The sequence below is a fragment of the Silurus aristotelis genome, assembly GCF_946808225.1.
Source record: "Silurus aristotelis genome assembly, chromosome: 17".
Classification (NCBI taxonomy): domain Eukaryota; kingdom Metazoa; phylum Chordata; class Actinopteri; order Siluriformes; family Siluridae; genus Silurus; species Silurus aristotelis.
In genome coordinates, this window is record NC_139590.1 from 17,062,475 (window position 1) to 17,087,481 (window position 25,007).

Sequence of the window (25,007 nt, forward strand, 5' to 3'; positions counted from 1 at the left end):
GAATTTACAATTTCCCTCTGAGATGATTAAAGTGATCTGCATCTTAAGCTAGTACTCAAAGGGATATTCCTCCAGATGTTTCTAAAAATGTTTGGCAACTTTATATTTATAGTAAATTTTTATTTATAAATGATCATCTCCAAAACTGTTCCTGAGGAACCGAGACGATGCATCAACAACGCTTTGGGATCGTTTTCACGTTGTCTACGCTCTGATTCACGTGTGTAATCCGTCCAATGGTGTTGACGTCATGACCAGGAAGCTATAAATTTTTTAACATGCCAGTTGGTACTAGAGGGACATCCAGCAGCACGGCCCTGTCCCTATCGGAAGGATCCAATAGGTTGAGCCATAAGTACAACTCGGTGGAGGTAAGGGCGACCATAGACCTGCCAACGGCCATATTGGTTTTTTTTTTTGTGGCCCTGACATCTAAATCTCCAGACATGGAGTTCCTCAGCACGGAACTCCTAGTCCTCCTTGCCACCCGAAATGCCCCACATCTAGCTCTCACAGCAAGTCAGCCTGATACACCTGTAGCACCGCCATGGTGTGTAGGCATGCAGCGGCTTGACCCGCTGAGACGTAAGCCTTACCCACCAGTGCCAAAGTATTGGCACTTGTGGCTTGGTGTTGGTATTGGCACGTAGGGGCTTGGTGGGCAATGTCGGGGTCTTAAGGGACCATGTGGCACCTGGGGAGAGATAGCTGGCCAGCGTCTCTTCAACCCAGGGCATCGACAAATAACCATGTTGGTTCAGTCCCATAATGTTGTAGTACAATGCTGCTATGGGACTAAAGAGGCGGGCCAAATACGGCTTTGCCCAGGTGTCTAAGTCCGGAAAGAACGGCAGACCCTGACGTGAAGGTTGTGATGTGAGTTGCAAAAAGCGCTCATCGAGCTTTCTGCTCATCGGCCAGCCAAGCCAGATCCAGCTTGGCAATGGCCCAGGTCACAACCTCCATAAGCTCCTTGACTTCTGCCTCACAAAGAGCCACACACACACACACACACACACACACACACACACACACACACACATACACACACACACACACACACACACACACGACTCCCTCGAGAACCGACTTAGCATGCACCACTCCCAGGCAAGCCACATACAGCCGAGAGCTGTGCTTGGATTTCTTGATTGGCTTCATAATATTTTTGTTTTCATATATAAACTGAACAAAATTATAAACACAACACTTTTGTTTTTGCCCCATTTTTCATGAGCTGAACTCAAAGACTTTTTTTTTTACACAAAAGGCCTATTATTCTCAAATATTGTTCACAAATCTGTCTAAATCTGTGTTAGTGAGCACATCTCCTTTGCTGAGAAAATCCATCCACCTCACAGGTGTGGCATATTAAAATGCTGATTAGACAGCATGATTATTGCACAGTTATGCCTTAGGCTGGCCACAATAAAAAGCCACTCTAAAATGTGCAGTTTTATCACACAGTCAATGCCACAGATGTCACAAGTTTTGAGGGAGCGTGTAATTGGCATGCTGACTGCAAGAATGTCCATTAGAGCTGTTGCCTGTGAATTAAATGTTAATTTCTCCACCATTAACTGTTTCCAAATGTCTATGGAAAGTTCATCTGCATGCTCATCGTCCTCATCGGGGTCTCGACCTGACTGCAGTTTGTCATTGTAACCAACTTGACTGGACAAATGTTTACATTTAATGGCATTTGGCACTTTGAAGAGGTGTTCTCTTCACGGATGAATCACAATTTTCACTGTACAGGGCAAAATGTGAGAGGCAAATGGTGGTCTCACCAGATACTGACTGGTTTTTGGACCCCAAATACAGTAAAACTGCACATTTTAGAGTGGCCTTTTATTGTGGCCAACCTAAGGCACACCTGTGCAATAATCATGCTGTCTAATCAGCATCTTGATATGCCACACCTGTGAGGTAAATCACGCCAAAAACGAAGTAAACACAGATTTAGACAGATTTGTGAACAATATTTGAGAGAAATAGGCCTTTAAGGAAAAAGTCTTATACCTTTGAGGTCATCTCATGAAAAATGGGGGTTTTTGTGTATATAATTTTGTTAAGTATATATATATATATATATATATATATATATATATATATATATATATATATATATATATATATATATATATATACCAATAAAAAAAAAAAAACAGCACACCTCTCAGCTGTGTGTGGCTTGCCTGGGAGTGATGCATGCTTTTATAATTTTGTTCAGTATATATTTTAGACAAACAATATGGACAGACAACACACACAGAGTGCTTTATGAACAAACAGAAGCTAGCGTCCGCTTTACTCCATGCCCTTTTTTAGCTTTCTGGTCATGACGTCACCCCACCGGTGACGCCGCACTTTCCATTGGATGGATTACGCACGTGATTCAGAGCGTGGACAATGCAGAAGCATTCCCAAAGCATTGTTGATGCAGCTTGAGTTCCTTAAAGGGAACTAATGCACAAAGTAGCTAAACAAGCAAAAATAATGCCACTTTGGTTCAGGTACAGCAGAGTCAGGTACTGTATAATTCCGATTTGTACTCTAGTACACGTGATACCTACCAAATATAATTCTACACAAACGGTGAAGTAATGAAGCATATCAGATTGGCTAGAAGAAAAACGTTTAGAATTTAGAACTAAATTGCGATTAAAGAAAAATTTAGCAATAAAGCTATAATAAGAGGTATTTGGCAATAAATTGACTAAGGCTTTAATAAAATTCTAATAAAACAATTATAAACAGCCTTACATATATACAAAATAATCATGGGAATTAAAGTGTTCTGCTTTTGTACATTAATTAACCCCAGTCTTTGCAGTCCTTGAAATCAACTTATTGGCAGCAGTAAATGTATGCTCCATAGGAACAGTCACTAATTAGGGAGCCTGGGAGGTCTTTTATCAAACAGTCAGAGAGTGATGGTTTGGGAGTACAAAAGAAGCAGAGTGTAATCCCTGTAGTAATTATAATTGATCCTGGCTTTTTTCCATGAATTGTCCTCCCAATTTGGTCAGCTGACAATTCCACTTACGCTAGCTGACTCTCCCCAATCATATAACTGAGCAGGGTAAAGTTTTGGAAATGTCAAACCACCCAACAATATATTTTTAAATGGCACCATATGCTGCATGGCATAGCAGCAGAGCAAAGTGTTTTCTGCCCTTATATTCTGTATATGCATGTTTTCACAAACACCCAGGATTGGCTATTGTTGCTGTGATTTACAGCGAAGACAAAGAATGGCATGCCTCTCATCCAAGTAGCATGACCAATTTTGCTCTTCTCTTGGCTTGCAGTCATGGATAATTGTAGTTGTCTTGCATCTGTACTCTGGGTCACATTAAGCTATAGCCACAAAATCCTTGAAAATTATTGTGTATATAGACTTTCAGTGTAAAATGCATATATATGATGCATCTAATAATATTATATAGATTCATCTGCACAATTAAGATCTAATTATAGGCACCCTTGATAAAGATGGGTTCAACAGATCATTTAAAATGTCTGCAATTATACATTGGTTAAGATTAAGCTTAAAATTATGAGTATTAAAAAGGAATTTTTCTTTCCTTTTAAATACTCATAATTTTAAGCTTAATCTTAACCAATGTATAATTGCAGACATTTTAAATGATCTGTTGAACCCATGAACTTTGCCCAGAGGCATTCATTCATTCAGCTACAGTAACTGCTTTATCCTCACAAGGGTCAAAGGGACCCTTCAGACAGATCTGAAGCAAATAAATCACAAAAGAAATGTGATTGTCAGACAAAGCTGATGCCGATTGTTGGAGATTTTAGCGGTGGACTGGGTTCACAGAATGGGAAATCAGACCAGTCTGCCGCTGAGAAGATTTTCCAGGTGCATTTTAGTGCTGCAAATATCATGTCTACTATATTTCAAACATTCATATTTAGTATTGTTTTCATTGACTGGCAAGGTTACTGAAAAACACCAAACTCATTGTCATGAGACCAGTTTGAAATGATCCACCTTGTGAGATTGTAAATTATTGTGCTGGATTATGGTAAATTGTAGCCATTGAGAGATGCACATGGTCAGCAACAATACTGAAATAGGCTGTAGCATGTCTTTGCCTTGCTGTTTATTTTGTCATTAGTGGAGACAACTTCTTACACCACAACTTAGCATTTCGATTTAGAACCTAAATAAATATTTGTTATTTTAGCAATTAGTCTGCAGTTTAAAACAAATTGACATTATTGGATTGTTTATTGTAATTAAGGCCAAAGTCTAAAATAGTGTTGTTATTATTAAGGTGTGATTGCTAAGTATTCTGCTAATTATGTTGCAATAAAAATGTTTTGTTTTGCCCCCTGCCTAGGCCTAGGCTATTAATAAAATCAATATAATATATATTACAATTCTTTTTAATCACTGTCCAGGTTTTTGCCTTTTTTGCTCCTTGTGTCTTTTTTCCACAGGCCTGGCTGACAGAAATCCATGAATATGCTCAGCAAGATGTGGTTCTAATGATCCTGGGCAGTAAGGTGTGTGCATTCAAATAGTTTTATTATATCTAATAACAATAGATATAAGGATTTCTACACAACACTATTAAAATTGTAATGAGGATTCTCTGATTTAAAAGAAATGAAACCATGGTATGTCATGTCAGATCCATTAGGCACTTTTAATTATGGGAAAAAGAATAAATAAACAAACCCTGTGTACATCCCTTAACTAATTAAGATGGAATAGGTAGAATGTATTGTGTATTGTGTAACTCTTGTTTTTACACTGTAAATATATAATAAAATATACAAATAAATAAGATACATGAAATACACTATAATTCTACAATTATATACAATTATACAGAGATAATATAGAATATACTGTACATTATAAATTTTTAATTCATAATTGCAGACAGTAAGAGCATCATTAACAGAGTAGTTTAGAAGTGTTCAGTAGAGTAATTTGTAACTGGGATGGGAGGAGTCCCTGATGATTTCTCATTTTTGTGCAGACATCTATTTTCAATGGCTGATAGTGTAATGATTTCACCATACATTCCACCCCTTTTTTTAAGATCTGGTGAGACCAATGAATTATTTTGTTTTTATGCCTCCCTAGTCAGAATTAAAGTGTTATGAGCTATGCAAAACCTACTTCTGAAAAATAATCCTAGCAATATTGGCTCCACAAATTTGAGGGCAGTATGATTACTTTAAAAACATGACCATTCATTTGCCAATCAAATGTCAGCAGGTATTTGAAGAGCTAACCCCAACTTATTGTCATGACAATTGAATGCTAAATTCAGCTAGGGAACTATTACTCTTACTCAAATTGTTCACACAAACATAATTATACCTCTTTGAAAAATATGTACAGTGGAATGTCGAAAATGTCAAAATAAAAACAAATATATACATTGCCTGTTGGCCATCTATATACAGAATAATTGAAATCTGCTTGTGTAATAATTGACATTTTGGTCCCTTTAATTTGGGTCAGCATTGGGTGTGATTTATAATGTGAATATGCACCTACTCTGTAGTCCTATATTTCTTGCATTTTTATATTGTTTTACATTTTATTAGCTGGAAGGAAAATATACAATTTTAAAAAGTAAAGATTCCTTGCCATAACAAATTTGCATCCTCTGTTTAACACTAAACCAAATTGCTAATGGTGATTGAATTGTCATTATTGAAGATACATGTTTCTGCAGGCTGATGCCTCTCATGACAGAACAGTAAGAAGAGAGGAGGGTGAGAGATTAGCTAAGGTAAGATTTTTACCATTGTAAAGGTATCTAAATAATTACAAATTTACTATATATATATAGGGAGGTGTGAGGGAGGCTCTTTTTCTGTTAGATTTACCTGGTCCAGACAGGTTTCATATCTGTCATATCTGTTGAGTCAGTGTAGGCAGCAACATCAAGAAGAGGAAGATGAATGAAGACTGAGACAAATTTTTTATTCTATGACAAGAATGTCACTTTCACCTCAGTAGGGTCTTCTCCTTCTTTAGCTGATTTTCCTCATTTGTGAATTTATGGTTTGGATCATATTCAATCTCTATTTTAAACACATCCTTAAAACCTCTAAAGTGCAATCTAAAATTTATCATAATCAGAGCTTATGTCAGATATGATCAAGAGCTTCATAAACACTGGTTTTAAAATGTGATCAGGGCCTTAACATTTTTACAAAAAATATGGAAAGGAATGGTTATTTAAAACTCATAGTTATGAGATGAAACTGGGACAGTGTTGTAAAACACATAGAAAAAAAAAGAATTGAAAATTGAATTAATTTGGTAATACATTTTTATAAAAAAAATAAAATAAAAAAAAAACATATCTAGCATAATAAGTAAATTGATTAAATATGAGTGAAATAAAACTGCATACGAAAAGTAACAAATTGCTATTGTATCTATCCACCACTGGTGTCCTAAAATCTTAAATAGTGCATAAATAATGACTGTTGTTATCTACTAGTTAAGCATAATCTAATTCTTTCGGCTGCTCCTATTAGGGGTCGCCACAGCGGATCATCCGTCTCCATACTACTCTGTCCTCTACATCTGCCTCTTTCAAACCAACTACCTGCATGTCTTCCTTTACCACATCTTACCACCTTATTTTTGGCCTGCCTAATTTCCTCCCTCCTGGTGGCTCCATCTTCAGCATTCTCCTACTGATATAGCCCATGTCCCTCCTCTGCACATGTCCAAACCATCTAAATTTAGCCTTCCTCACCTTGTCTCCAAAACATCCTGCATGCACTGTTTTTTTTATAATAAACTCGTTTCTAATCCTGTCCATCTTCGTCCCTTCCAATGAAAATCTCAGCATCTTCAGCTCTGCTACCTCCAGCTCCACCTCCTGTCTCAATGCCACTGTCATCAACGCCACTGTCTCTAAACCATACAACATCGCAGGTCTCACCATAGTCCTATAAACTTTTCCTTTCACTCTTGCAGATACCCTTCTATCACAAATCACTCCTGCCACTCTTCTCCACCCACTCCACCCTGCCTGCACTCTTTTCTTCACCTCTCTAACACACTCTCCATTACTTTGCACTGTGACTCCAGGTACCTAAACACCTCCACCTTCACCACCTCTTCTCCCTGCAACTACACCCCTCTGCTCTCCTCCCTCTCATTCATACACATGTACTCTGTCTTACTCATACTGACTTTCATTCCCCTTCTCTCCAGGACTTACCTCCACCTCTCCAGGCTCTTCTCAACCAGCTCTCTACTCTCACCACAAATCACAATATCATCCGCAAACATCATAGTTCATGGAGACTCCTGTCTGACCTCATCCGTCAACCTGTCCATCACCACTGCAAACAGGAAAGGGCTCAGAGCCGATCCTTGATGCAATCCAACCTCCACCTTGAACCAGTCTGTCATTCCCACTGCACACTTCACTGCTGTCACACTGTCCTCATACATGTCCTGCACCACCCTCACATTCTCTGACACACCTGACTTCCTCATACATTACCAAAACCTCTCTCTTGGCAGCCTGTCGTATGCTTTTTCTAGGTCCATAAACACACGATGCAACTTCTTCTGACCTTCTCTATACTTCTCCATCAACATTCTCGAAGCAAATAATGCATCTGTGGTGCTCTTCCTCGGCATGAAACCATACTGTTGCTCACAGATTGGCACCTCTTCTCTCAGACTCTCATTGCTGCTCTCACTTTGTTCTTACTAATCCTTTTCACTTTCTGCTTTACCATCTCCACTTCATCCAACCTCCTCTCTCTCTTATTTTCCACATTCATAAGCTGCTCAAAATACTCCCTCCATCTTCTCAACACACTCTTCTCACTAGTCAACACATTGCCATTTCCACTCAACTCCTCTAATTTACAGCACATCTTTCCCAGCACGGTCTCTCTGCCTGGCTAATCGGTATAAATACTTTTCTCCTTCCTTAGTGTCCAACTTCTCATACAGCTTCTCATATGGCTTTTCCTTTGCCACATCCCTCTTCACCTGCTGCCACATCTTCTTGTACTCCTGCCTACTTTTCTTATCTCTCTGCTAATCCCAATTTTGTTTCACTAAACTTTTTTTCCTCATGTCTTCTGTACTTTCTTAGTCCACCACCACGTTTTTTTGTCTTCCTTTCTATTTTCAGATGTCACACCAAGTACCTTTCTAGCTGTCTCCCTTATCACTTCTGCAGTAGTTGCCCAATCATTCAGCACCTCTTCACCACCACCGAGCCCCTGTCTGACCTCTTCCCTGAATCCTACACTACAGTCTTCCTCCTTCAGTTTCCACCATCTTATTCTTCTTTCAGTCCTCACTCACCTCTTCTTCTTCTTCACTTCAAAAACCATCCTACAGACCACCATTCGATGCTGTCTATCTACACTGTCCCCTGCCAACACCTTACAGTCTCCAATCTCCTTCAGGTTGCATCTCCTACATAGAACATAGTCCACAGGGTGACACTCTTATGTCACCCTGTGCTGCTCCTTATTCTTAAAATAAGTATTCACACTGCCATTTCCATCCTTTTAGCAAAATCTACCACCATCTTCCCTTCCACATTTCTCTCCTTAAAGCCATACCTACCCATCACCTCCTCATCACCGCTGTTGATGAGCATAATGATAACTGAACATGTGAACATAAAACATAAATACATAAATGACATAAATACTCCACAGTAGTGTATGTATACATTTGTGAATGTATTTCTGCACTTTCTTAGCATTTCTCAGACTTGCTCAGTATTAGGGGGAATATTGCATCAGAATATCTGTTCGGGTGTTTTAAATAATTTCAATAGTACATAAAGATTTTTTGTGCCCAGGCACATAAAGTGTGTAGAGGCATTTACCTTGACAACTGCTGAATAAAAGCTGTCAGCAGCCTTCAAGTATTTTAAAGGCAAAGGACTCGTGCAGTAGAGCACAGACTTAAGCCCCTTTTGATAAGATTAAGGTCATCAAAGATGACAGAGAGTGCAGTAACAATCCCTTCTGTACAAAGCTTTTCCCAGCAAAAAACTTGCATCTATGGATTTAAATTTTTTGTTCTATTCATGCTCACACTGTGGTTATGTCAGACCCTCATATTGAGACCATACTGATCACTATTTTAGCTATAATTGTGATCTAATGGATATGAGAACACAGCCAGGCAGACCTCAAACTACTCCAGATGTGATTGCAGTTCAATCCTCAGGTATGAATGACAGAGTGGAGAGCAGTATTATAAAGACAGCTTCAAGAATCCACAGCCACCCTATGTAAACTGTGCACACTTTGTTGAAACCAGCACTCAGGAAACACTACCTAGTGTAGTAGATCTTCAGCTGACAAAACATAGGCCCAAAGTCACAAGAATATTTCCACATGAATAGACAAATGAATGGATACCTTGCATAAAAAGTCTGATCAAAGATCAGAAAGTCAGTTTCTGGTATTCCACTAACTAGCAAATCACTCTAATCACTTATCCCTTTTGAAAAGTAAAACATACTTTTTAGACAGCAGATCAGCTTATTATACGACAGAATGATATTTCCCATAATGCTTTACCGGGTTCATCCACATCAAATATGTCAATAGACATAACCCACCTTGGAAGCTGGTCCAGAGATAATCCTTACTACAACGGTTTAACTGTTATACAGTAGGTATTGTGTGGGGTTAATATTCTCTCATCTGTACTGTTACAGTGTTTGCATGCCTATTAAAAACTGATTAGCTGTGTGACTACAGACTCCGTTGTTAATATGCATTTCCAAGTTTGACATCCTAATCTGGCACCTTCAGCAGGTTATATTTCCCACACTTTAGAATTATTTAGCCACTGCTTCAAATTATGTAATATACATTTCTCGCATAGTTCTATATAATAGAACCAGCATTTCTTAAGATTTACTGGTCATGTGACAGAGAGAATAAAATAACTAGAATCACCTTTTTAGTTTCACATTTAAAAACTTAATATTTCATACTGAATATTGCAAATTGCATTTTGGCATTGTAAAAACCTTCCTACTTCATTAAATTAGGATGTATGTAAGCAATATTTAAACAAACAAAATCGCTTGATTTGCAGTTAAATTAAAAAAGAAATGATTAAAAAAAAAGATAAATTATTGCAAGTAAAGGAGTCTAATTTGAGTTGTTTTGTTTTTTGTTTTTTGTTTTTTTGCATACAATAGGCAGATGTATTCATGTCATAAATCCTGAAAAACATCAAATGTTCCTTAATTGTTGTAACTTTTTTGTGGCCATGATTATTATTTATTTAACTGATTTTACTTTAATTTTATAAGATGTGTGAGAGAAATGTTACACCAGAAACAGACAGGCAATGTTGGAAAAGTAAACTATAAAATTAAATTAATGCCATCTTATACCCATGTGGGTATATATGTGTACTAAAGGAGTTTGGGGTGCCTTTTATGGAGACAAGTGCACGATCTGGTCTTAACGTGGACCTTGCCTTCACTGCCATTGCCAAGTGAGTATGAGTAAACCTTTGGAGGTAGATTACATAACAATACACATGATAAAATCTTTTTTGTATGGTCTTATTGATGATGATAATGACGATAATGTTGGTGATGACGATCATGTGAAATCAGCAGGTCATTATGTCCTCATCTTGTCTACATACCTTACAATTGGTGTGGTACTCATTTTACCTGCCTTAATGGAAAGATGGCCTGGATGAATGCATTAAAATACCAGGCACTGTTCTCTTTTTATTGATAGTTGACGTGGGTAGTTTTAGTCACAGTTTCATGCAATCTAAAAAAGAATGTCCAAATCTCATGTAAGTATGATTAAGTCATGCGTAATTTCCATCTTCATGCTTTTTTTCTCACTTCATCCTTGCAGAGAGCTGAAGCACAGGTCCATGAAGGGTGATGATGAGCCCACATTTAAATTACATGAGTATGTCAACAAGGAAATGAAGACCACAGGGTGCTGCAGGACCTAAAAGCACTTGCAAGTGTGTGTGTGTGTGTTCGTGTGTGTATGTTTGTGTCATAAATGTGTTTTCATATACCCAGCTGTGGGATTTTCTTTTTTTTGTTTGTTTGTTTTTGTTTGTGTGTGTGAACATATGGGCCTCATGATTATGTTTAAATTTGTCCACCTACATGTGTGTGTGTGAGTGTAGTCAATCTGAAAGCAGGGCAAATGGCAGTGTTTCCTCAGCTTTGTTTTATCAAACTATTTGTGGATTTGAAGAGTTCATGGGTAAATTGTGTTCTTCATACTGTTTCTTGAGCAAGCACATTTCTGCTCTTTTCTATCTGCAAAAGCACCACACACCACATGTGGCAGAAACACACTGCAAACACAACACAAATATTCAAGCAGATAGAGCACAGAGCTACAGTTATGTTCACATCAATCAAGAGAATGGGGGAAAAAGTGTGATCTCTGTAAACCACAAATGGATTTGGTGCCAGATGGGCTTGCTCAAATATTTCAGAAACAGCTGATCTCCAGGGATTTTCACACAGAATTGCCTCTAGAATTTATAGAGAAAGGTGTGGGGGAAAAAACAGCCCATGTGCAAAGGGTCTACAGCTAAAACACCTTGTTGATGAGAGAACAGAGCAGATTGGCCAGACTGGTTTGAGCTTGACCAGAATTGTAATAGTAATTCAAATAAGTAGTCTGCAACTCTGGTGAAAAGGATCTCATGCATCAAACCTTCAAAGGGGAATGGGTTAAAACAGCAGAAGACCACGGCAGATTCCACTTCTGTTAGTTAAAGCAAGAACCTGATGCAATCCTGAGCACAGTCTTAGCAAAACTGGACAGTTGAAGACAGAAAAAATTATATTTATAAAACTGGTAATTTTCTAAAAATCTGTGCACAGTATAGAGACTAAAGTATATACTAAAGAGTATAAAATTTGCAGTGCAAATGTTTCTCAAATACTCAAACCAGCCCTTCTTTTAAAGCCAGAGAGATCACATTTTCCCATGCTGATAATGGATATGAACAATAACTGTGATTAGTCATGAACAATAAGTTTTTAACCTCTGCATGGATGTACAGTATGCAGTGTGCTGCTGCCCCATGATTGACTTAACAGATATCTGCTGAAATGAGCAGGTTTTTGTGCAGGTTTTTCTGTTAAAATGGATGATTGTGGTTGGGTGGGGGGGGGGTGTATCCATTTAATGGAATGAGGCATCCTCATTTCAAGAAATTACATTGTTTTTAATAATCCGCTGAAATGAATTTCGGAAACAACTGGACTGTTTATTTTAAGCTGCCAGGCCACAGTTAACTGACAATATTTTAAACACCACAACACATCTGTTGAGCCATTTCAGTGTAAATAACTTCAGAAACCGTTTCTGAATGGGCCCTCAAGTACACAAGTGCATACACCCTCATTCCCCACTGTTGAAATCAATCCATTAATTGCATGACACTCTGGATTTGAGAGAAGAAAAAAACATATGCGATATGTGATGTTCAAAGTAAAAATTTAAAGGTTGAAATGTGACCAGGGGAACATTACTTTCAGATCTGGTTCTGCATGACAGCCATGTTTGGACACCAGCATTTAATTAAATGGAAAGGGTTTAATGGTTAAATGCTCATTTTTTTGGAGCTTTGAGCACAAAAGCTACAATAAGGATGTTTTCTGTAGTTGTTTTTAATAGCTTACTGTAGACATTTTATACTTTCAAGCTACAATAAAGGTTTTGTTGTCTTTTTGTTTGTTTTTGTAGCTATTAAAGTATTAGGGGTCAGTTTTACAGTATTTTCTTGTGAAAGAAAGTTTAATTGTAGCTGTAAGCCTTTTTCCTCTAACCTTTAGGAATGTAACTGCTAACTGTTATATATTATGGATAAAAGTGGAAAGTTATATATTTTGCAATATTTTACTTTAAGAAACATTGTGTATTTTCTTATATTCATCGTTAGAAGTGGTGGCTCAGTGGTTTAGATGTTGGCCTTCTGATCAGAAGGTTGTAAACTCCTATACCAGTGTCACCAAGCTGTCACTGTTGGGCCCTTAAACAAGTCCTGCGCAGTTTTGTAAATAAGATTGTTGTAAATTGCTCTGAATACGGGCATCTGTCAAACACCATAGATGTTTGTTTATTTTACATAATACTCATGATTTATTGGAAATCACTTTAACCTACTATGTCAATTAATCTTGATATTAAAAATTTAGCAAGGAAATTACTCTACATTTTACTCTACATTTAGCAAGGAAAATATTTAACAACATAATTTACATAAATGTTAGTACTTTGTCATTTTTAAAATCATTCTATTAACAAATCATTAATATAAATCAAGTGTTATGCAGGATTTTCAAAAAATATATACAAAAACTAAGAAAATCACACATTTATCTTATATTTTTTTGTATGATCATTTGGAATTTACAGTGCCTATAGAAATTCTATACACCTTTCTGAAATGTACACATTTGGACTAAACAACCTTAAAGATGTGAATGCAGCAACATAACAGCCCCTTTTTGTAATTAAATAAAAATATTTTTAATAGCTACCCTCATTTACATTCTCTTATGGTATATGTTTGTCGATGATGTTGATAATCATTATTATCTCATAGATGTGTGCAATTGTTTCCTTGTTCTCACTGCTATCTTTTTTTCTGTCTGCTTGGTCTATGTATATAGAGCCTTGAGAGTGGCAATTGCCTGCCATTGCAGCAATTTGTATTTTTATGGGTTTGATGAATCTGTGCATGTCCTGGCATGTTATTTAGACAATATAGCACACTACTTAACTGTATTGTTGCAGACGTGTCAAAGCATCACTATCTCCGCAGCGATTATCTGAATTTAAGAGCACAACAGGCTTCTACAAAACCTGCGTTGAGCTTTTAAGCTGGATTAGTTTAGCTGAGAGCACTTAAAAGTACTAGATGGAATGATTATTGAAGTGATAACTTTATTCCCAATTTTCTATCTACAGAATACATTATAAATATAATCAGTAATAACTAATCAGAATCATTCTGTCTGAAAGCAGGGAGAAACATGATGAACTCAGATAATTGTTTTCACTTAGACCAGGAAGAATGTGGTGTATTTATGTTCTTTTAAAAAACCTCTTAGATTATGTTGCTTTTTTGCAATAGGTTACACCAAAGCTATTTTAAAACTGTTAAAATTCAGTTATAGTCTTGGTTTATAATCTGAGTGGTGCTAGTTATCATGTGTTAAAAAATTGTTTTAATGTTAACCTATAATGGAATGGATCAGATCATTTCTATGAGGTATGAAGACTTTGTATAGGCACTGTTTATTGTGATGTAAGTGATGTGTCTACGTGAACTGTGAAGATACATGAATGTAATGCACACTGTATATGCATATGCACCTAAAGCTTATTCTTAAGTTTGTCGCTTGACAAAATAAAGTTGTGCTGTTTACACAGTTATGTTTTATATATTTATATATATATATATATATATATATATATATATATATATATATATATATATATATATATATATATATATATATATATATATATATATATATATATATATATATATCTATTTCCTTTCTTTTCAAAAAACGTATTTTCTCTGATCATGTAAAGAAAATGTAGTGCTTGTACCATTTGCTCTCTGGATGTAACTATAAATTGAATCTAAGTAATGCCTTGTGATCTTTTTGAGACATTAAGCGTCTTGATGTGCAATAAATATATGTTTAATAAAAGTGTACATTCCAATTGCAAGATTTTTACTTTGTGAATGGCAATAAATGAAGCCCACTTCAAATGTAAGACAGTAGTGCACCCTTATGGAGAATATTTGCTCTTTCATGAAGACTGTATAATTTACAGGTAACAACACATTACACAGCGGCATACATTTTTCATTAAAACAAAGTTTAGCAATTTTTTTAAGTGTATTATATTAATTACAGTCCAATGTTTTTCCTTTAATGTTTTTCTTCAGTGCTCAAACAAGTATAGCAGACTCATCTCAATACAGTAAAACATTTAAATAAATAAATAAATATGAGGAATGTTGTCCTTTTGCATGTTTGTCTTAGAGCTGATAATAGTCTAGAGTACTTTGAAATGTTATCCAGTCAAAATGCAATCCATTCTACTTATCTGCTTGGACCTGGGGCCTCATTTATATAGACAAAATGAATCTGTAATGGGCATTCACTATATCCTACACAGAATCCAGGATTTATAGAGAAATACTTGTGGGGAAACCTTTGATAAACATGCAGAGCCATATTATTTTACATACAGCCAGATAAATGACACCCTGAGGATATGTAGAGAATTACAAATCATCACTCTCACACATTATACTTCATATCAAATTATGCAGCTTCAAAATAACTACATATAAGCTTCATGGGCATAAGAGGCATTAAAGCATAACATAGAGTGTTTCTATGTATGAAATTGTATTCCTTCACGTTACTATTTGCAGTCTAAAAGTTAATATCATATCTGCAATAGTATATTATAATGTATTTGTGTTACGTGTGGCCAGGCTGCAAACAGCTGTGAAGTAATCTCACACATTTACATATCTATTGATAGGCTACATAGTGATATAAATAGGCACCATAATGAAGCATTGTATATGTATATGGTATAATTTCCACAATGGCCTTACTGATTTAAACACCAGCCATTTTTAAGCACCATCATGTCAGATATACTGGTTGGCCTAATTAAAAATGTTGACAAGTCAGAACATCAGAGTAACTGATGATGTGTCCAACATAAATAAACAATCTTCAAACCTTTCCAATTTTCCCCATGTAATCAGAGCACCTGACTGCATGTGTGCTGATATAGAGGTGCCTTTTCAAAAATTTTGTAGAAAACAATTTCATTCTATAAATTGCCTCATTTGCTTACACCAGGCAGAAAAGGTCTGCTGGATTGTGCGAGTATGTTTCCCCACAACATTCACTTTTTTGTTTTCCTCTACTTCATTTGAAAATGAATGGGACTTATTTAAATATGTATGAGCTCATTTGCAATTACTAGTTATTGATATTTATAGGAGTTCTGGATATTTACTGAACAGGAGAAGAGGCTTTTAAAACTGTGCAAATTTTCAAGAAGACTGATTTACAAAGCAGAAATAGAGTAAAGTACTGTATGTTTATGCATAAAGAACATTTTTGGTTTGTGCATCTGCACATTTTCACTTTGGAATTCATGCAAAGTTTTATAAATGAGACCCAAGCACATTTTTGTGCCACTTTTACTTAATGTCCCTATCAAATGATATTTTTGCCAGGATGGACTTTAAAGAATTATGATTTACTTAAAGCAACTGTGACAAAACACGAATGTGCTAGTGTGCAGTACATTAAAACAGAGTTTGCACAGTCATTGTGTCAGCCCACTCTGAGGTTTTTTGAGCTGCTTCCTCGGCGCTGTTGCTCTCCACATTCTGTTATCATAGTCTTTGTTGCTGTGCGTTGCTACAGGCTTTCATGGCATCGCTGAGCTGTAGATTCCCAGAGATGTTCAGGGCTTATGCTTGAAGTGTGCCTCCACTGAATTTGGCAAAAACAGAATTTAGGTTGGGAACTACTTCTTGTCGATGTATATGATGTATATAATTATAAAAAAATCGAGTTACACGGTTGAAATACTTTTTACAGTTAAAGATACTGTAGCTCCAATATTTTTTTGGATGTTGGGAAAGAATATTGCAAGGAACCTTTATATAGTATGCATCTTTTATGTGAATCTATAAGATACATGGTAATAAAATAGTCCAAAATGAGACAGCATTAGAAAAACACAATTCTTATTCCTGGATCACAGACACAAACTTGCACAATACAATATTTCACACACAGGCAGTAATACTCAGTGGTGGGCCGTCAGGGCTAGCAGGGGCTGGAATAACTCTTTCAAAATCACTGGCTTACGTTTAAAAAAATTTCCCCCACAATAATATGTATTAATTTATTCCCAATAGTCTATTCTCTTTATTTCATATCTTTATCTAATTATACAGGTAGTCATCGACTTACAACCTATGCGACCTACGACCACAATCGCTAGCTGCGGCGCTAGCCGTGGCGTACGACAGTAAGAACCAAAATGGTGTAGAGATGATATAAATGGCATAAAATGAACAAAGATTATGAAAAAAAATTATGATATATACAGTATAACAATAATGAAAGAAAATTATGTTAAAATACTACTTAAAGATTTTTATAACATCATTTCACAGTACTGTACATATAGCCTACTCTACTTACGACCAAATCGTGTTACGACCGGTCTGTCGGAACCACTCGTGGTCGTAAGTCGACGACTACCTGTAGCTGTATTTTCTTTCAGTCCATAATGGCTGACAGAGGAGAAGAAATTGATTACACAAAATTACACAAATTACTTTCAATTACACAAAAAATGCACAGAACCTGGGGTCATTGTATGAGGTTAATATTGCTGCTTCGGCTAGAGATTATGTATCCAGGCATTGCAGCTGTGGCTGTAGTGAAGTACACTTGATGAATTGTGTTAATTGGGTTTTGTGCTTTAGTAATGGCATTCATTCTCACTGCATGAGATACTTGTCTTTGCTGCAGTGGTCTGTTATACTGCATTTCTGTATATTGATGGTTCCTATAGTTGTGGTCCTAATGATGGTATTAAGAAGTGGATTAATTAAGGTAGAACACCACTGAATGCCTAGGTGTAAAGGTGTAAAATGAACGGCCCACCACTAATAATACTTACTCAAATGTCTGGTTAAAGGTACAAAGAAAAATAATATCAAAATATTTTTTATTAAACTATTAAATATATATTGTGATATCAATCAACATACTGTGCTATTACACAATTTTAAAACCAAATAATCACATGTTCTGAAAGGAGTTCATTTTGAAAGAGTGAATTTTAAGCTAAAAATATAAAGCTAAAAGTCAGTTAGTTAACCTTTGTTTTTGGATAAAAATTATTACCCATGGTAATATTATACAGAAGTAGTAAATAAACACTGGCTAAAATATGCTACAGTATTTGTTTTAGTGTCATGGCAGAGCATCAAATCTGTTTACCTCTCTACTAAATTTGATGAAGATCCAAACAAAAAAGCAAGAAATGCACCAGGAATATTAATAACAACAAAGAAAGCTAACAGATAGCAACATTCCCATTATTTCAAGACTTATTTCAAGGCCTTCATTTGATACTTCTGGAAGTGAATAAAATAGATAAATAGTCACCTGCATACTCCTGTGGAAGCATTGGTCTGTTGATGACACTCTGAAATACAGCAATCCACTCTTTCTGTACCTCCTCTGTCTCACAGGCAAAGAGGAATTTTCTGTCCGGGGTCACAATTGTGATACCAGACTGCCAGTGGTAGCCCTGTGTAGATTGAGGCAGGCCTGGTACTACTGTGTAGCCATTTTCCTTACTGCCAATGAACACTTCACCTCGTGCATAGGCATCCTGTGCAGAATATTATATGTTTTGTTATATGTTGATATACATATGTATGTTTTAGCATTAGTAAAGTAAAATTAGAAACAAACATAACAATATCCTAGACTGTAATAATGTTTATCATAAGGATTTCCATAAGCATTCAGCTGCTTTGAGACAATGTTCATTGTTAAAAGCGCTATACAAATAAAAATGAATTGAATTGAATTTTAAACGTTTACACATTTCATAAAAAACATTCAGTGCATGTAATTCAGATAGACTGGAAAAGGGGAATTTAAAAAAGGGGTCAAACAGGGCTGCTTTTCATGGACTTATAAGTGATTTATAGTCTAGTTAACCACAGGATAATAGTGTGGTCAGGACTAACACAATATAAATATTCCAACAATCAATGAGTTTCAAAACAAATTTAATCTAGTGCACTTAAACCTAAATTGAACAGCACCATCTTGTGGACACTACTTAAATGCACACATTTTGATCATTTTTATCCAGCATAAATCCTACAATGATAATTATACCAAAAGTAGAATAATTCAGGTACTAAGATAAAACTGCAATTCTTGTGATGTTTTTGTGGTAATGCTAGTTTTCTTGTGATTTTTCTAGAAGAAAATAACCTTATAAACCATAAAAAAGAGGGAAGGACTGATTTTATTTAAATGGGTTCGAATTTTAATGTAAGAGTATTGCTTGGAAAATGAAGCAATGAATACATTCCGGTTCAGCGGGCAGTATGTAAAGTGAACATGTAAATACACCAAAAAGATTAAGATGGCTTGCAATCGCACAGATTTTTATTTTTTTTTCAAAAGTAGAATATTAAGCACAGTACTACAATTATATGAAAACCTTGAAATAATAAGGTTCTAAATAACACTTATGTATAAAATAAAAATATTCCATAAATCCATAAATGCACATTATGATTGATTAAGATACAAATTAATATTTTTAATAATTTTATGTAATTCTAATATGCTGTAAAATATCTCACATATGCTCAGCATCCAATTTAGTAAGAACATCTGTACACTTTAGACAGTTTTTCAATCAGCCAAAAGTGTTAACCACAAACTGCTGCTCACCAAAGGGTCTTTAAAATACATAAGTCTTCTGTCATCCAGGGTGAACCAACGTTTTTTAAAACCCTCTGTTTGCTAGAACAGACATAAGACCACAGTTAAAACACACACATATATAAACAAACTAATTTCAGATTTCCTAGCTTGAGGAACAGCTTGCAGTTCATAAAACTCTTGTCAAATCTAATGCATGCTTTAGGTCATCAAGCAAATCAAGTAGCTCCAACCTTTGGACCTGTCTTCTCCATGTAACCCTCCTTAAAGTAGTTCCTTGTCAGTTTGGGCACCAGCTAGACAAAGAGGAAATAAAGGCAGTTGTTCAGCAGTTCAGAGGATATTAACAAAAGCTGCATGACAGTCTTATCTTAAGTAAGAATTCAACCCTAAAACCTCAAGTTCCTATAAAGAGAACTTGTTTGGGACAATTATATATTAAATATTGTGCATTTTGCACTTGAGTACTTGTGTGCATGTATAGGGGACTACTTACTTCAGTATCAGAGGCTCCAGGAAACGCAACCTGTAAGTAATGGAACCTAGCAGCTCGTATCGCATTGAACCAGTCGATTATTTCCTGATAGACATACATCAATATGCAAAAAAGAATTTAAGTTTCCTGCATCCATGACTATCATGTAATTTACATACACCGATCAGGCATAGCATTATGACATTATAACATTATGACAGGTGAAGTGAACAACACTGATAATCTCGACATCATTAATAGCTGTTATTGGGTGGAATATAATAGGCAGCAAGTGAACATTTTGTCCTCAAAGTTGATTTGTTAAAAGCAGGAAAAATGGGCAAGTGTAAGGATTTGAGCGAGTTTGACAAGGGCCAAAATATAATGAATAGACGACTGGGTCAGAGCATTTCCAAAACTGCTGCTCTTGTGGAGTGGAAGGAACAGTAGTGAACCGGCGACATGGTCATGGGCGACCAAGGCTCACTGATGCACGCTGGCTCATGTGGTCCGATTTAACAGACGAGCTACTGTAGCTAACATTGCTGTTAATGCTCAACATGTCAGGACTGTTTTGGCAGCAAAACAATACGATATTTCATGGTCATACTGTTATGGTGGATCGGTGTATTGAGTCATAGCAAAGCACAAGCATCCATCTAAATTAATGTAAAAAAATTTTTTCATTTTTTTAATTTTTTAACATTTAAAAACTTCATTTGGAAAAATCATAATCACAAATGTGTCTTAACCTTCCCCTCCTCATGGTACACAAAAATGTTCCTGGTGCTGTTGTCCTTCAGGTAAGTGATCTGAAGTCCATAAGGGTGGCCAATCTTAGCCGGCTGAAAAGTGGCATTAATGGTTTGGATCTTCATCAAGGCCTTCGGCTCCCTAGCCTGCCACAGAAATACAGACTTTACATTGAACGCCTTTATATAAATTTTTTATAGTCTATTATGTTTAGCTGTGCCATTTATCGTTGAATGAATTGACTTCATTAACATATATGTTAATCCTATAAACAGATTTTTCCATAAATGAATACTATAAGCATTTACACAAGAAATTTGGTATTCGTGAACAACCTATATTTTCAGAAAAAAAATTTGTATCATAAGCATACCACCTTATGTATTTCCACAAATAAAAGACTAACTTTTATATTTTACAGAAGGGTGTGAAAAACAAAAAACATCATGTCAATAGAAGCTCTGCAGTCTAAAACACCTTACTGATGACAGAAATCAGAATGTGTATAATATTTGAAGTTGATAATAGTGCTCATGGGTGTGTGTTTATTTACGCATACTACTGTAAACCTTCAAACTACCAACTTTTTATTACTTTTTATTATAACTTAACAGTTATGCTATAACATGGCATAAAACAACTGGTTAGCATAAAATGTTCTGGATGGCATTCCTAGGATTAGTCTTAGGGATGATAAATCAAACATATACGTACGTCACTAAAATACATCATTATAACACAAGCCAAAAAGACTGATAAATGAGATCCAGTTTTGTGTTGTGTTCATTGAGAAGAAGTTAAACACAAATTAATTATAGGGCATCTGTGTCATGTCTCAGTAATGGTAACTGCATGGTTCTGTTAGTTAACTTCATAGTTAAATGCTATGGAAACACAAATCTTTGAACATCTTTGAATAAGTACTAAAAAGTGAGTACCAAAAGAAAATGCTGAGATAATCAATTTTACTTTCAACTGATGCTCAGAATTCTGTCGTGCTTTTTATAATGCGATGTTACACATGTATAAATGAACACACTAATAAATTAAGTTCTACATTTCCCTATTAACATAACCACACTATTGTACAACTACCATGGAATTTACTTTAAACAAATCCTTCAGTTAAACTACTACAATGAAATAACGAAAACCTCTGTTTGACATAATCATATATTTCAACTTCATACACCTTTAAAAGAGATCAGTAAAGGCAATGTTCTCCAGTTTGAGTTTGTACTGCACAGGGTTGTGAAAGAAACAGCAACAAGCAATTGAAAAAAAGCCTTTTAATAGCATGACTATTCAAGAAAGGAGAAGCGGGCAGAGTCAGACGTTCCACGATGATGAGAATGTCAGCATTTTCGACATTTCCACTGGTATTTTTGATCTGTGTAATCACACATATGCGGAGATCACCAAGGAATATGAAGAGCAAAAGAGAAAAGACTCACATCATGCTTGTTGAAATACTTCATTGCCCCCTCTCGTTCTGAGAGAATAAATTTTCGACTCAGGAACTGCCCATTGTCTCTGCCTCTTTTCCACAGAAAACCCTCTCGGTAACCTGTTAAGAGAATGAGTTGTTAAGAGATCAAGGTGTCAAAAGAATAGAAGTGAATGTATTTTCTCGTCAAACATTGAAAAGCTTCAAGCACATACATGGGTTTCCTTGGACATCCATAAATAATTTATCTATCATACTATTTTCCAGAGGCAATCAATACATAGCAATATGCTCAAACCTTCCCAACTTTTTAAAACACCCTAGACCAAACCATCAAACCCCACATGCACAGTACATATAGTCTTGTGTATCATTTTGTGCTTAGTTACACATATATTTTGACATTTCCAGACAGTGTAAAAATGTTGCATTTGTTCTGTTTAGTTTCAGCAAAGAAAGACTAGATGGGTATTCACAGTGAACACACACTGGTTTAACCCTAATACTGGAGCAACAGTGTGAATATGGGGAGGAAAAGACGACGCTTGATACTGCAGAATGTGTAGAGAAAGCTATCTATTACACATACGCATTCTCTCTCTCAGAGCCCCTTTCTTTTTTGTTTATTTCCCTATGGAAAAGCAGGAATTTTGGCATACACACACACACACACACACACACACACACACACACACACACACACACACACACACACACACAAACACACAAACACACAAACACACACACACACACACACACACACACACACACACACACACACACACACACACACACAGAGACACACTGCTTGTGACACCCCAGCTTGTTGCTGTAACAGACATCTCTTTATCCACCCATCCATGTATGTACAACACAGTCCATAAATATTTGAACAGTGGCAATAACAAGAACAACATCAGAGAGAAAACACAACCTTCAGGACAATTTTGTACAGAGGGATGCCATCCCAAAACAAATTACAAAAACAACCCAAGAGCTTCTTAGGGTTTATAATTGAAATGGTCTTAAACTGAGTAAGTCACTTGACCTCAACACAACTAAACATGTTTTTTACTTACTGAAGGCAAAACTTAAGGCAGAATGACCACAACCAGCAACTGAAGCTAGTAAGAGTAAAGGCCTGAGGAAGCATCTCAGGAAAGTTAAATCAGCATGTAATGATTTCTGTAGGTTCCAGACTTCAGAATTTAGCAATGAGTTGAAAGAGACATAGCCTTTGAGAACAAATTATTATTATTCAACTCTGTATCTCATTTGAAATAGAACTCAGTGGCGGGCGGTCAGGGCAAGCAAAGCCTTCTCTGCTGGCCTAAACACTATAAAAAGCACTGACCTACATTTACAACCTAAATTCTAATATTTGTTCTATCACATTGTATTAATTTATTCTCAACAGTTTCTTCTCTTTATTTTCTAGCGTTTTTCTTGGCTGCACTGCTTCCAGTACGTGTATGTGGATGTTCGATTTTTAGTCCAATCAGGTTTCAGCCACTCATAGTGGTGGTATTAAGAGGTGGATTAAGTCACTGATAGAACTAGTGCACAAGTCACCAAAGAATTTCTAGCAGTCATGTTTATGCTCACTACTGAGTGAATGTTCCTCTTTTAAAAATGTGCTTCTTGTTGTCCCTTCCTCCTGTTCGTTAGCAGCCACTTATGTGAAATGATTTGTGATATTTTGCCAAGGGAATATTTCACTAAAATTTTAATGGACAGAAGGCAGTGCTCTACAGAGATGTATTTACCTATTTGGTGTTTATTAATTAAGTGATAACAAGCCTCAAAGCCTCCTTGGGTGTAAATGTACAATTTTGGACATGATCACTGACTAAAGAACTCCAAGTGATTTGGAAAGAGTAAAACAACCCACCACGGAACAGAAATGGCAGCAATCACACTGATGCAACTTTCTTCACTGCCTGCAAACTAAAGAGCACTGAGAAGAGCACAAAGCAGACAGTCACAAGAAAACCTAAAAACTCAAAGATAAGGCAACTCAGCTATGCTGCTGCCTCAAGCAGTGTGTTCAACAGGAACAATGAATGCACCCTCATCATTCCTCCCAAACAACTACGCATGTTCTCATAATCTTACTATTTATTACATTGCGTTATCGATTAGAAAAATTACATTTATTAAAAAATTCAAGCTAAAAATCAACAATAAAAAACTGCAAATGCACTTAACTAAGCAAGCTCCATGATGACATGGCTTACATGGATCGGAGTGGAAGATCTTGAGGGGCGTGCAGTAGCAGACAAAATGTATTTCCTGAAAATCTGCTAAAACACTGGACACTGAATGTTGAGTAAATTTTATATGTTTAATCCAGATTATATGTTCTTTCTAAAAGGGGCATAGCTCCAGATTAAGATTTCTGATTATTTAGTAATTTTGGACAGTATTTTTCAGTTACACTGAGTGCAGCCTTAAAAGACCTTGAGTTGATATTGAGTCCAGTCTCTAGTTTGAAGAGAATTTTTTTCAGGTGGCAGGGGTGAGTGCAGTTGCAAGTGAACACCAAAACATAGTCAAACCATAATGTAATTAAGCTGTTACTGTCTTTCACAAGAGTCAAAATATTTGCTTACACAGCTTAGCAGTGGAAATAGTGAGGCTAATTGGAAAAACTTCAATTCGTACAAGAGCATAAAAACTAAGAGCACAAGAGCATAAAAACTGGACTGTGGAGCAATGAAAAAAGATCCTATGGTCCAATGAGTCCAGATTTGCCATCTTCTGAAGC

At 36.1% G+C, this 25,007-nt stretch overlaps 2 protein-coding genes and 1 long non-coding RNA gene across 5 annotated transcripts in view; 2 read left to right on the forward strand and 1 right to left on the reverse strand.

The window, feature by feature from the left end:
* The window catches only part of rab26 (RAB26, member RAS oncogene family), a 90,375-nt gene extending 75,931 nt beyond the window's left edge, over positions 1 to 14,444 (forward strand). The window contains exons 6-9 of the mRNA XM_083565971.1: positions 4,468 to 4,533; positions 5,724 to 5,780; positions 10,437 to 10,513; positions 10,894 to 14,444. Of these exons, the coding sequence (XP_083422097.1) occupies positions 4,468 to 4,533; positions 5,724 to 5,780; positions 10,437 to 10,513; positions 10,894 to 10,996 (303 nt within the window). The 3' untranslated portion in view covers positions 10,997 to 14,444. The remainder of the gene's footprint in view (positions 1 to 4,467; positions 4,534 to 5,723; positions 5,781 to 10,436; positions 10,514 to 10,893) is intronic.
* Positions 1 to 25,007, forward strand: part of LOC310739802 — a 351,802-nt gene that overhangs the window by 288,368 nt on the left and 38,427 nt on the right. The gene's annotated exons all lie outside the window — the stretch shown is intronic.
* LOC310739726 (arf-GAP with dual PH domain-containing protein 1) overlaps positions 14,711 to 25,007 on the reverse strand; it is a 42,738-nt gene continuing 32,441 nt past the window's right edge. For all 3 annotated transcript variants that reach the window (XM_083565936.1, XM_083565937.1, XM_083565938.1), the window contains exons 5-11: positions 22,248 to 22,360; positions 20,793 to 20,939; positions 20,062 to 20,145; positions 19,799 to 19,861; positions 19,575 to 19,646; positions 18,261 to 18,489; positions 14,711 to 16,565 (exon numbers count right to left, since the gene is read on the reverse strand). In XM_083565936.1, coding sequence (XP_083422062.1) covers positions 16,537 to 16,565; positions 18,261 to 18,489; positions 19,575 to 19,646; positions 19,799 to 19,861; positions 20,062 to 20,145; positions 20,793 to 20,939; positions 22,248 to 22,360 — 737 coding nt within the window. In that variant the 3' untranslated portion in view covers positions 14,711 to 16,536. The remainder of the gene's footprint in view (positions 16,566 to 18,260; positions 18,490 to 19,574; positions 19,647 to 19,798; positions 19,862 to 20,061; positions 20,146 to 20,792; positions 20,940 to 22,247; positions 22,361 to 25,007) is intronic.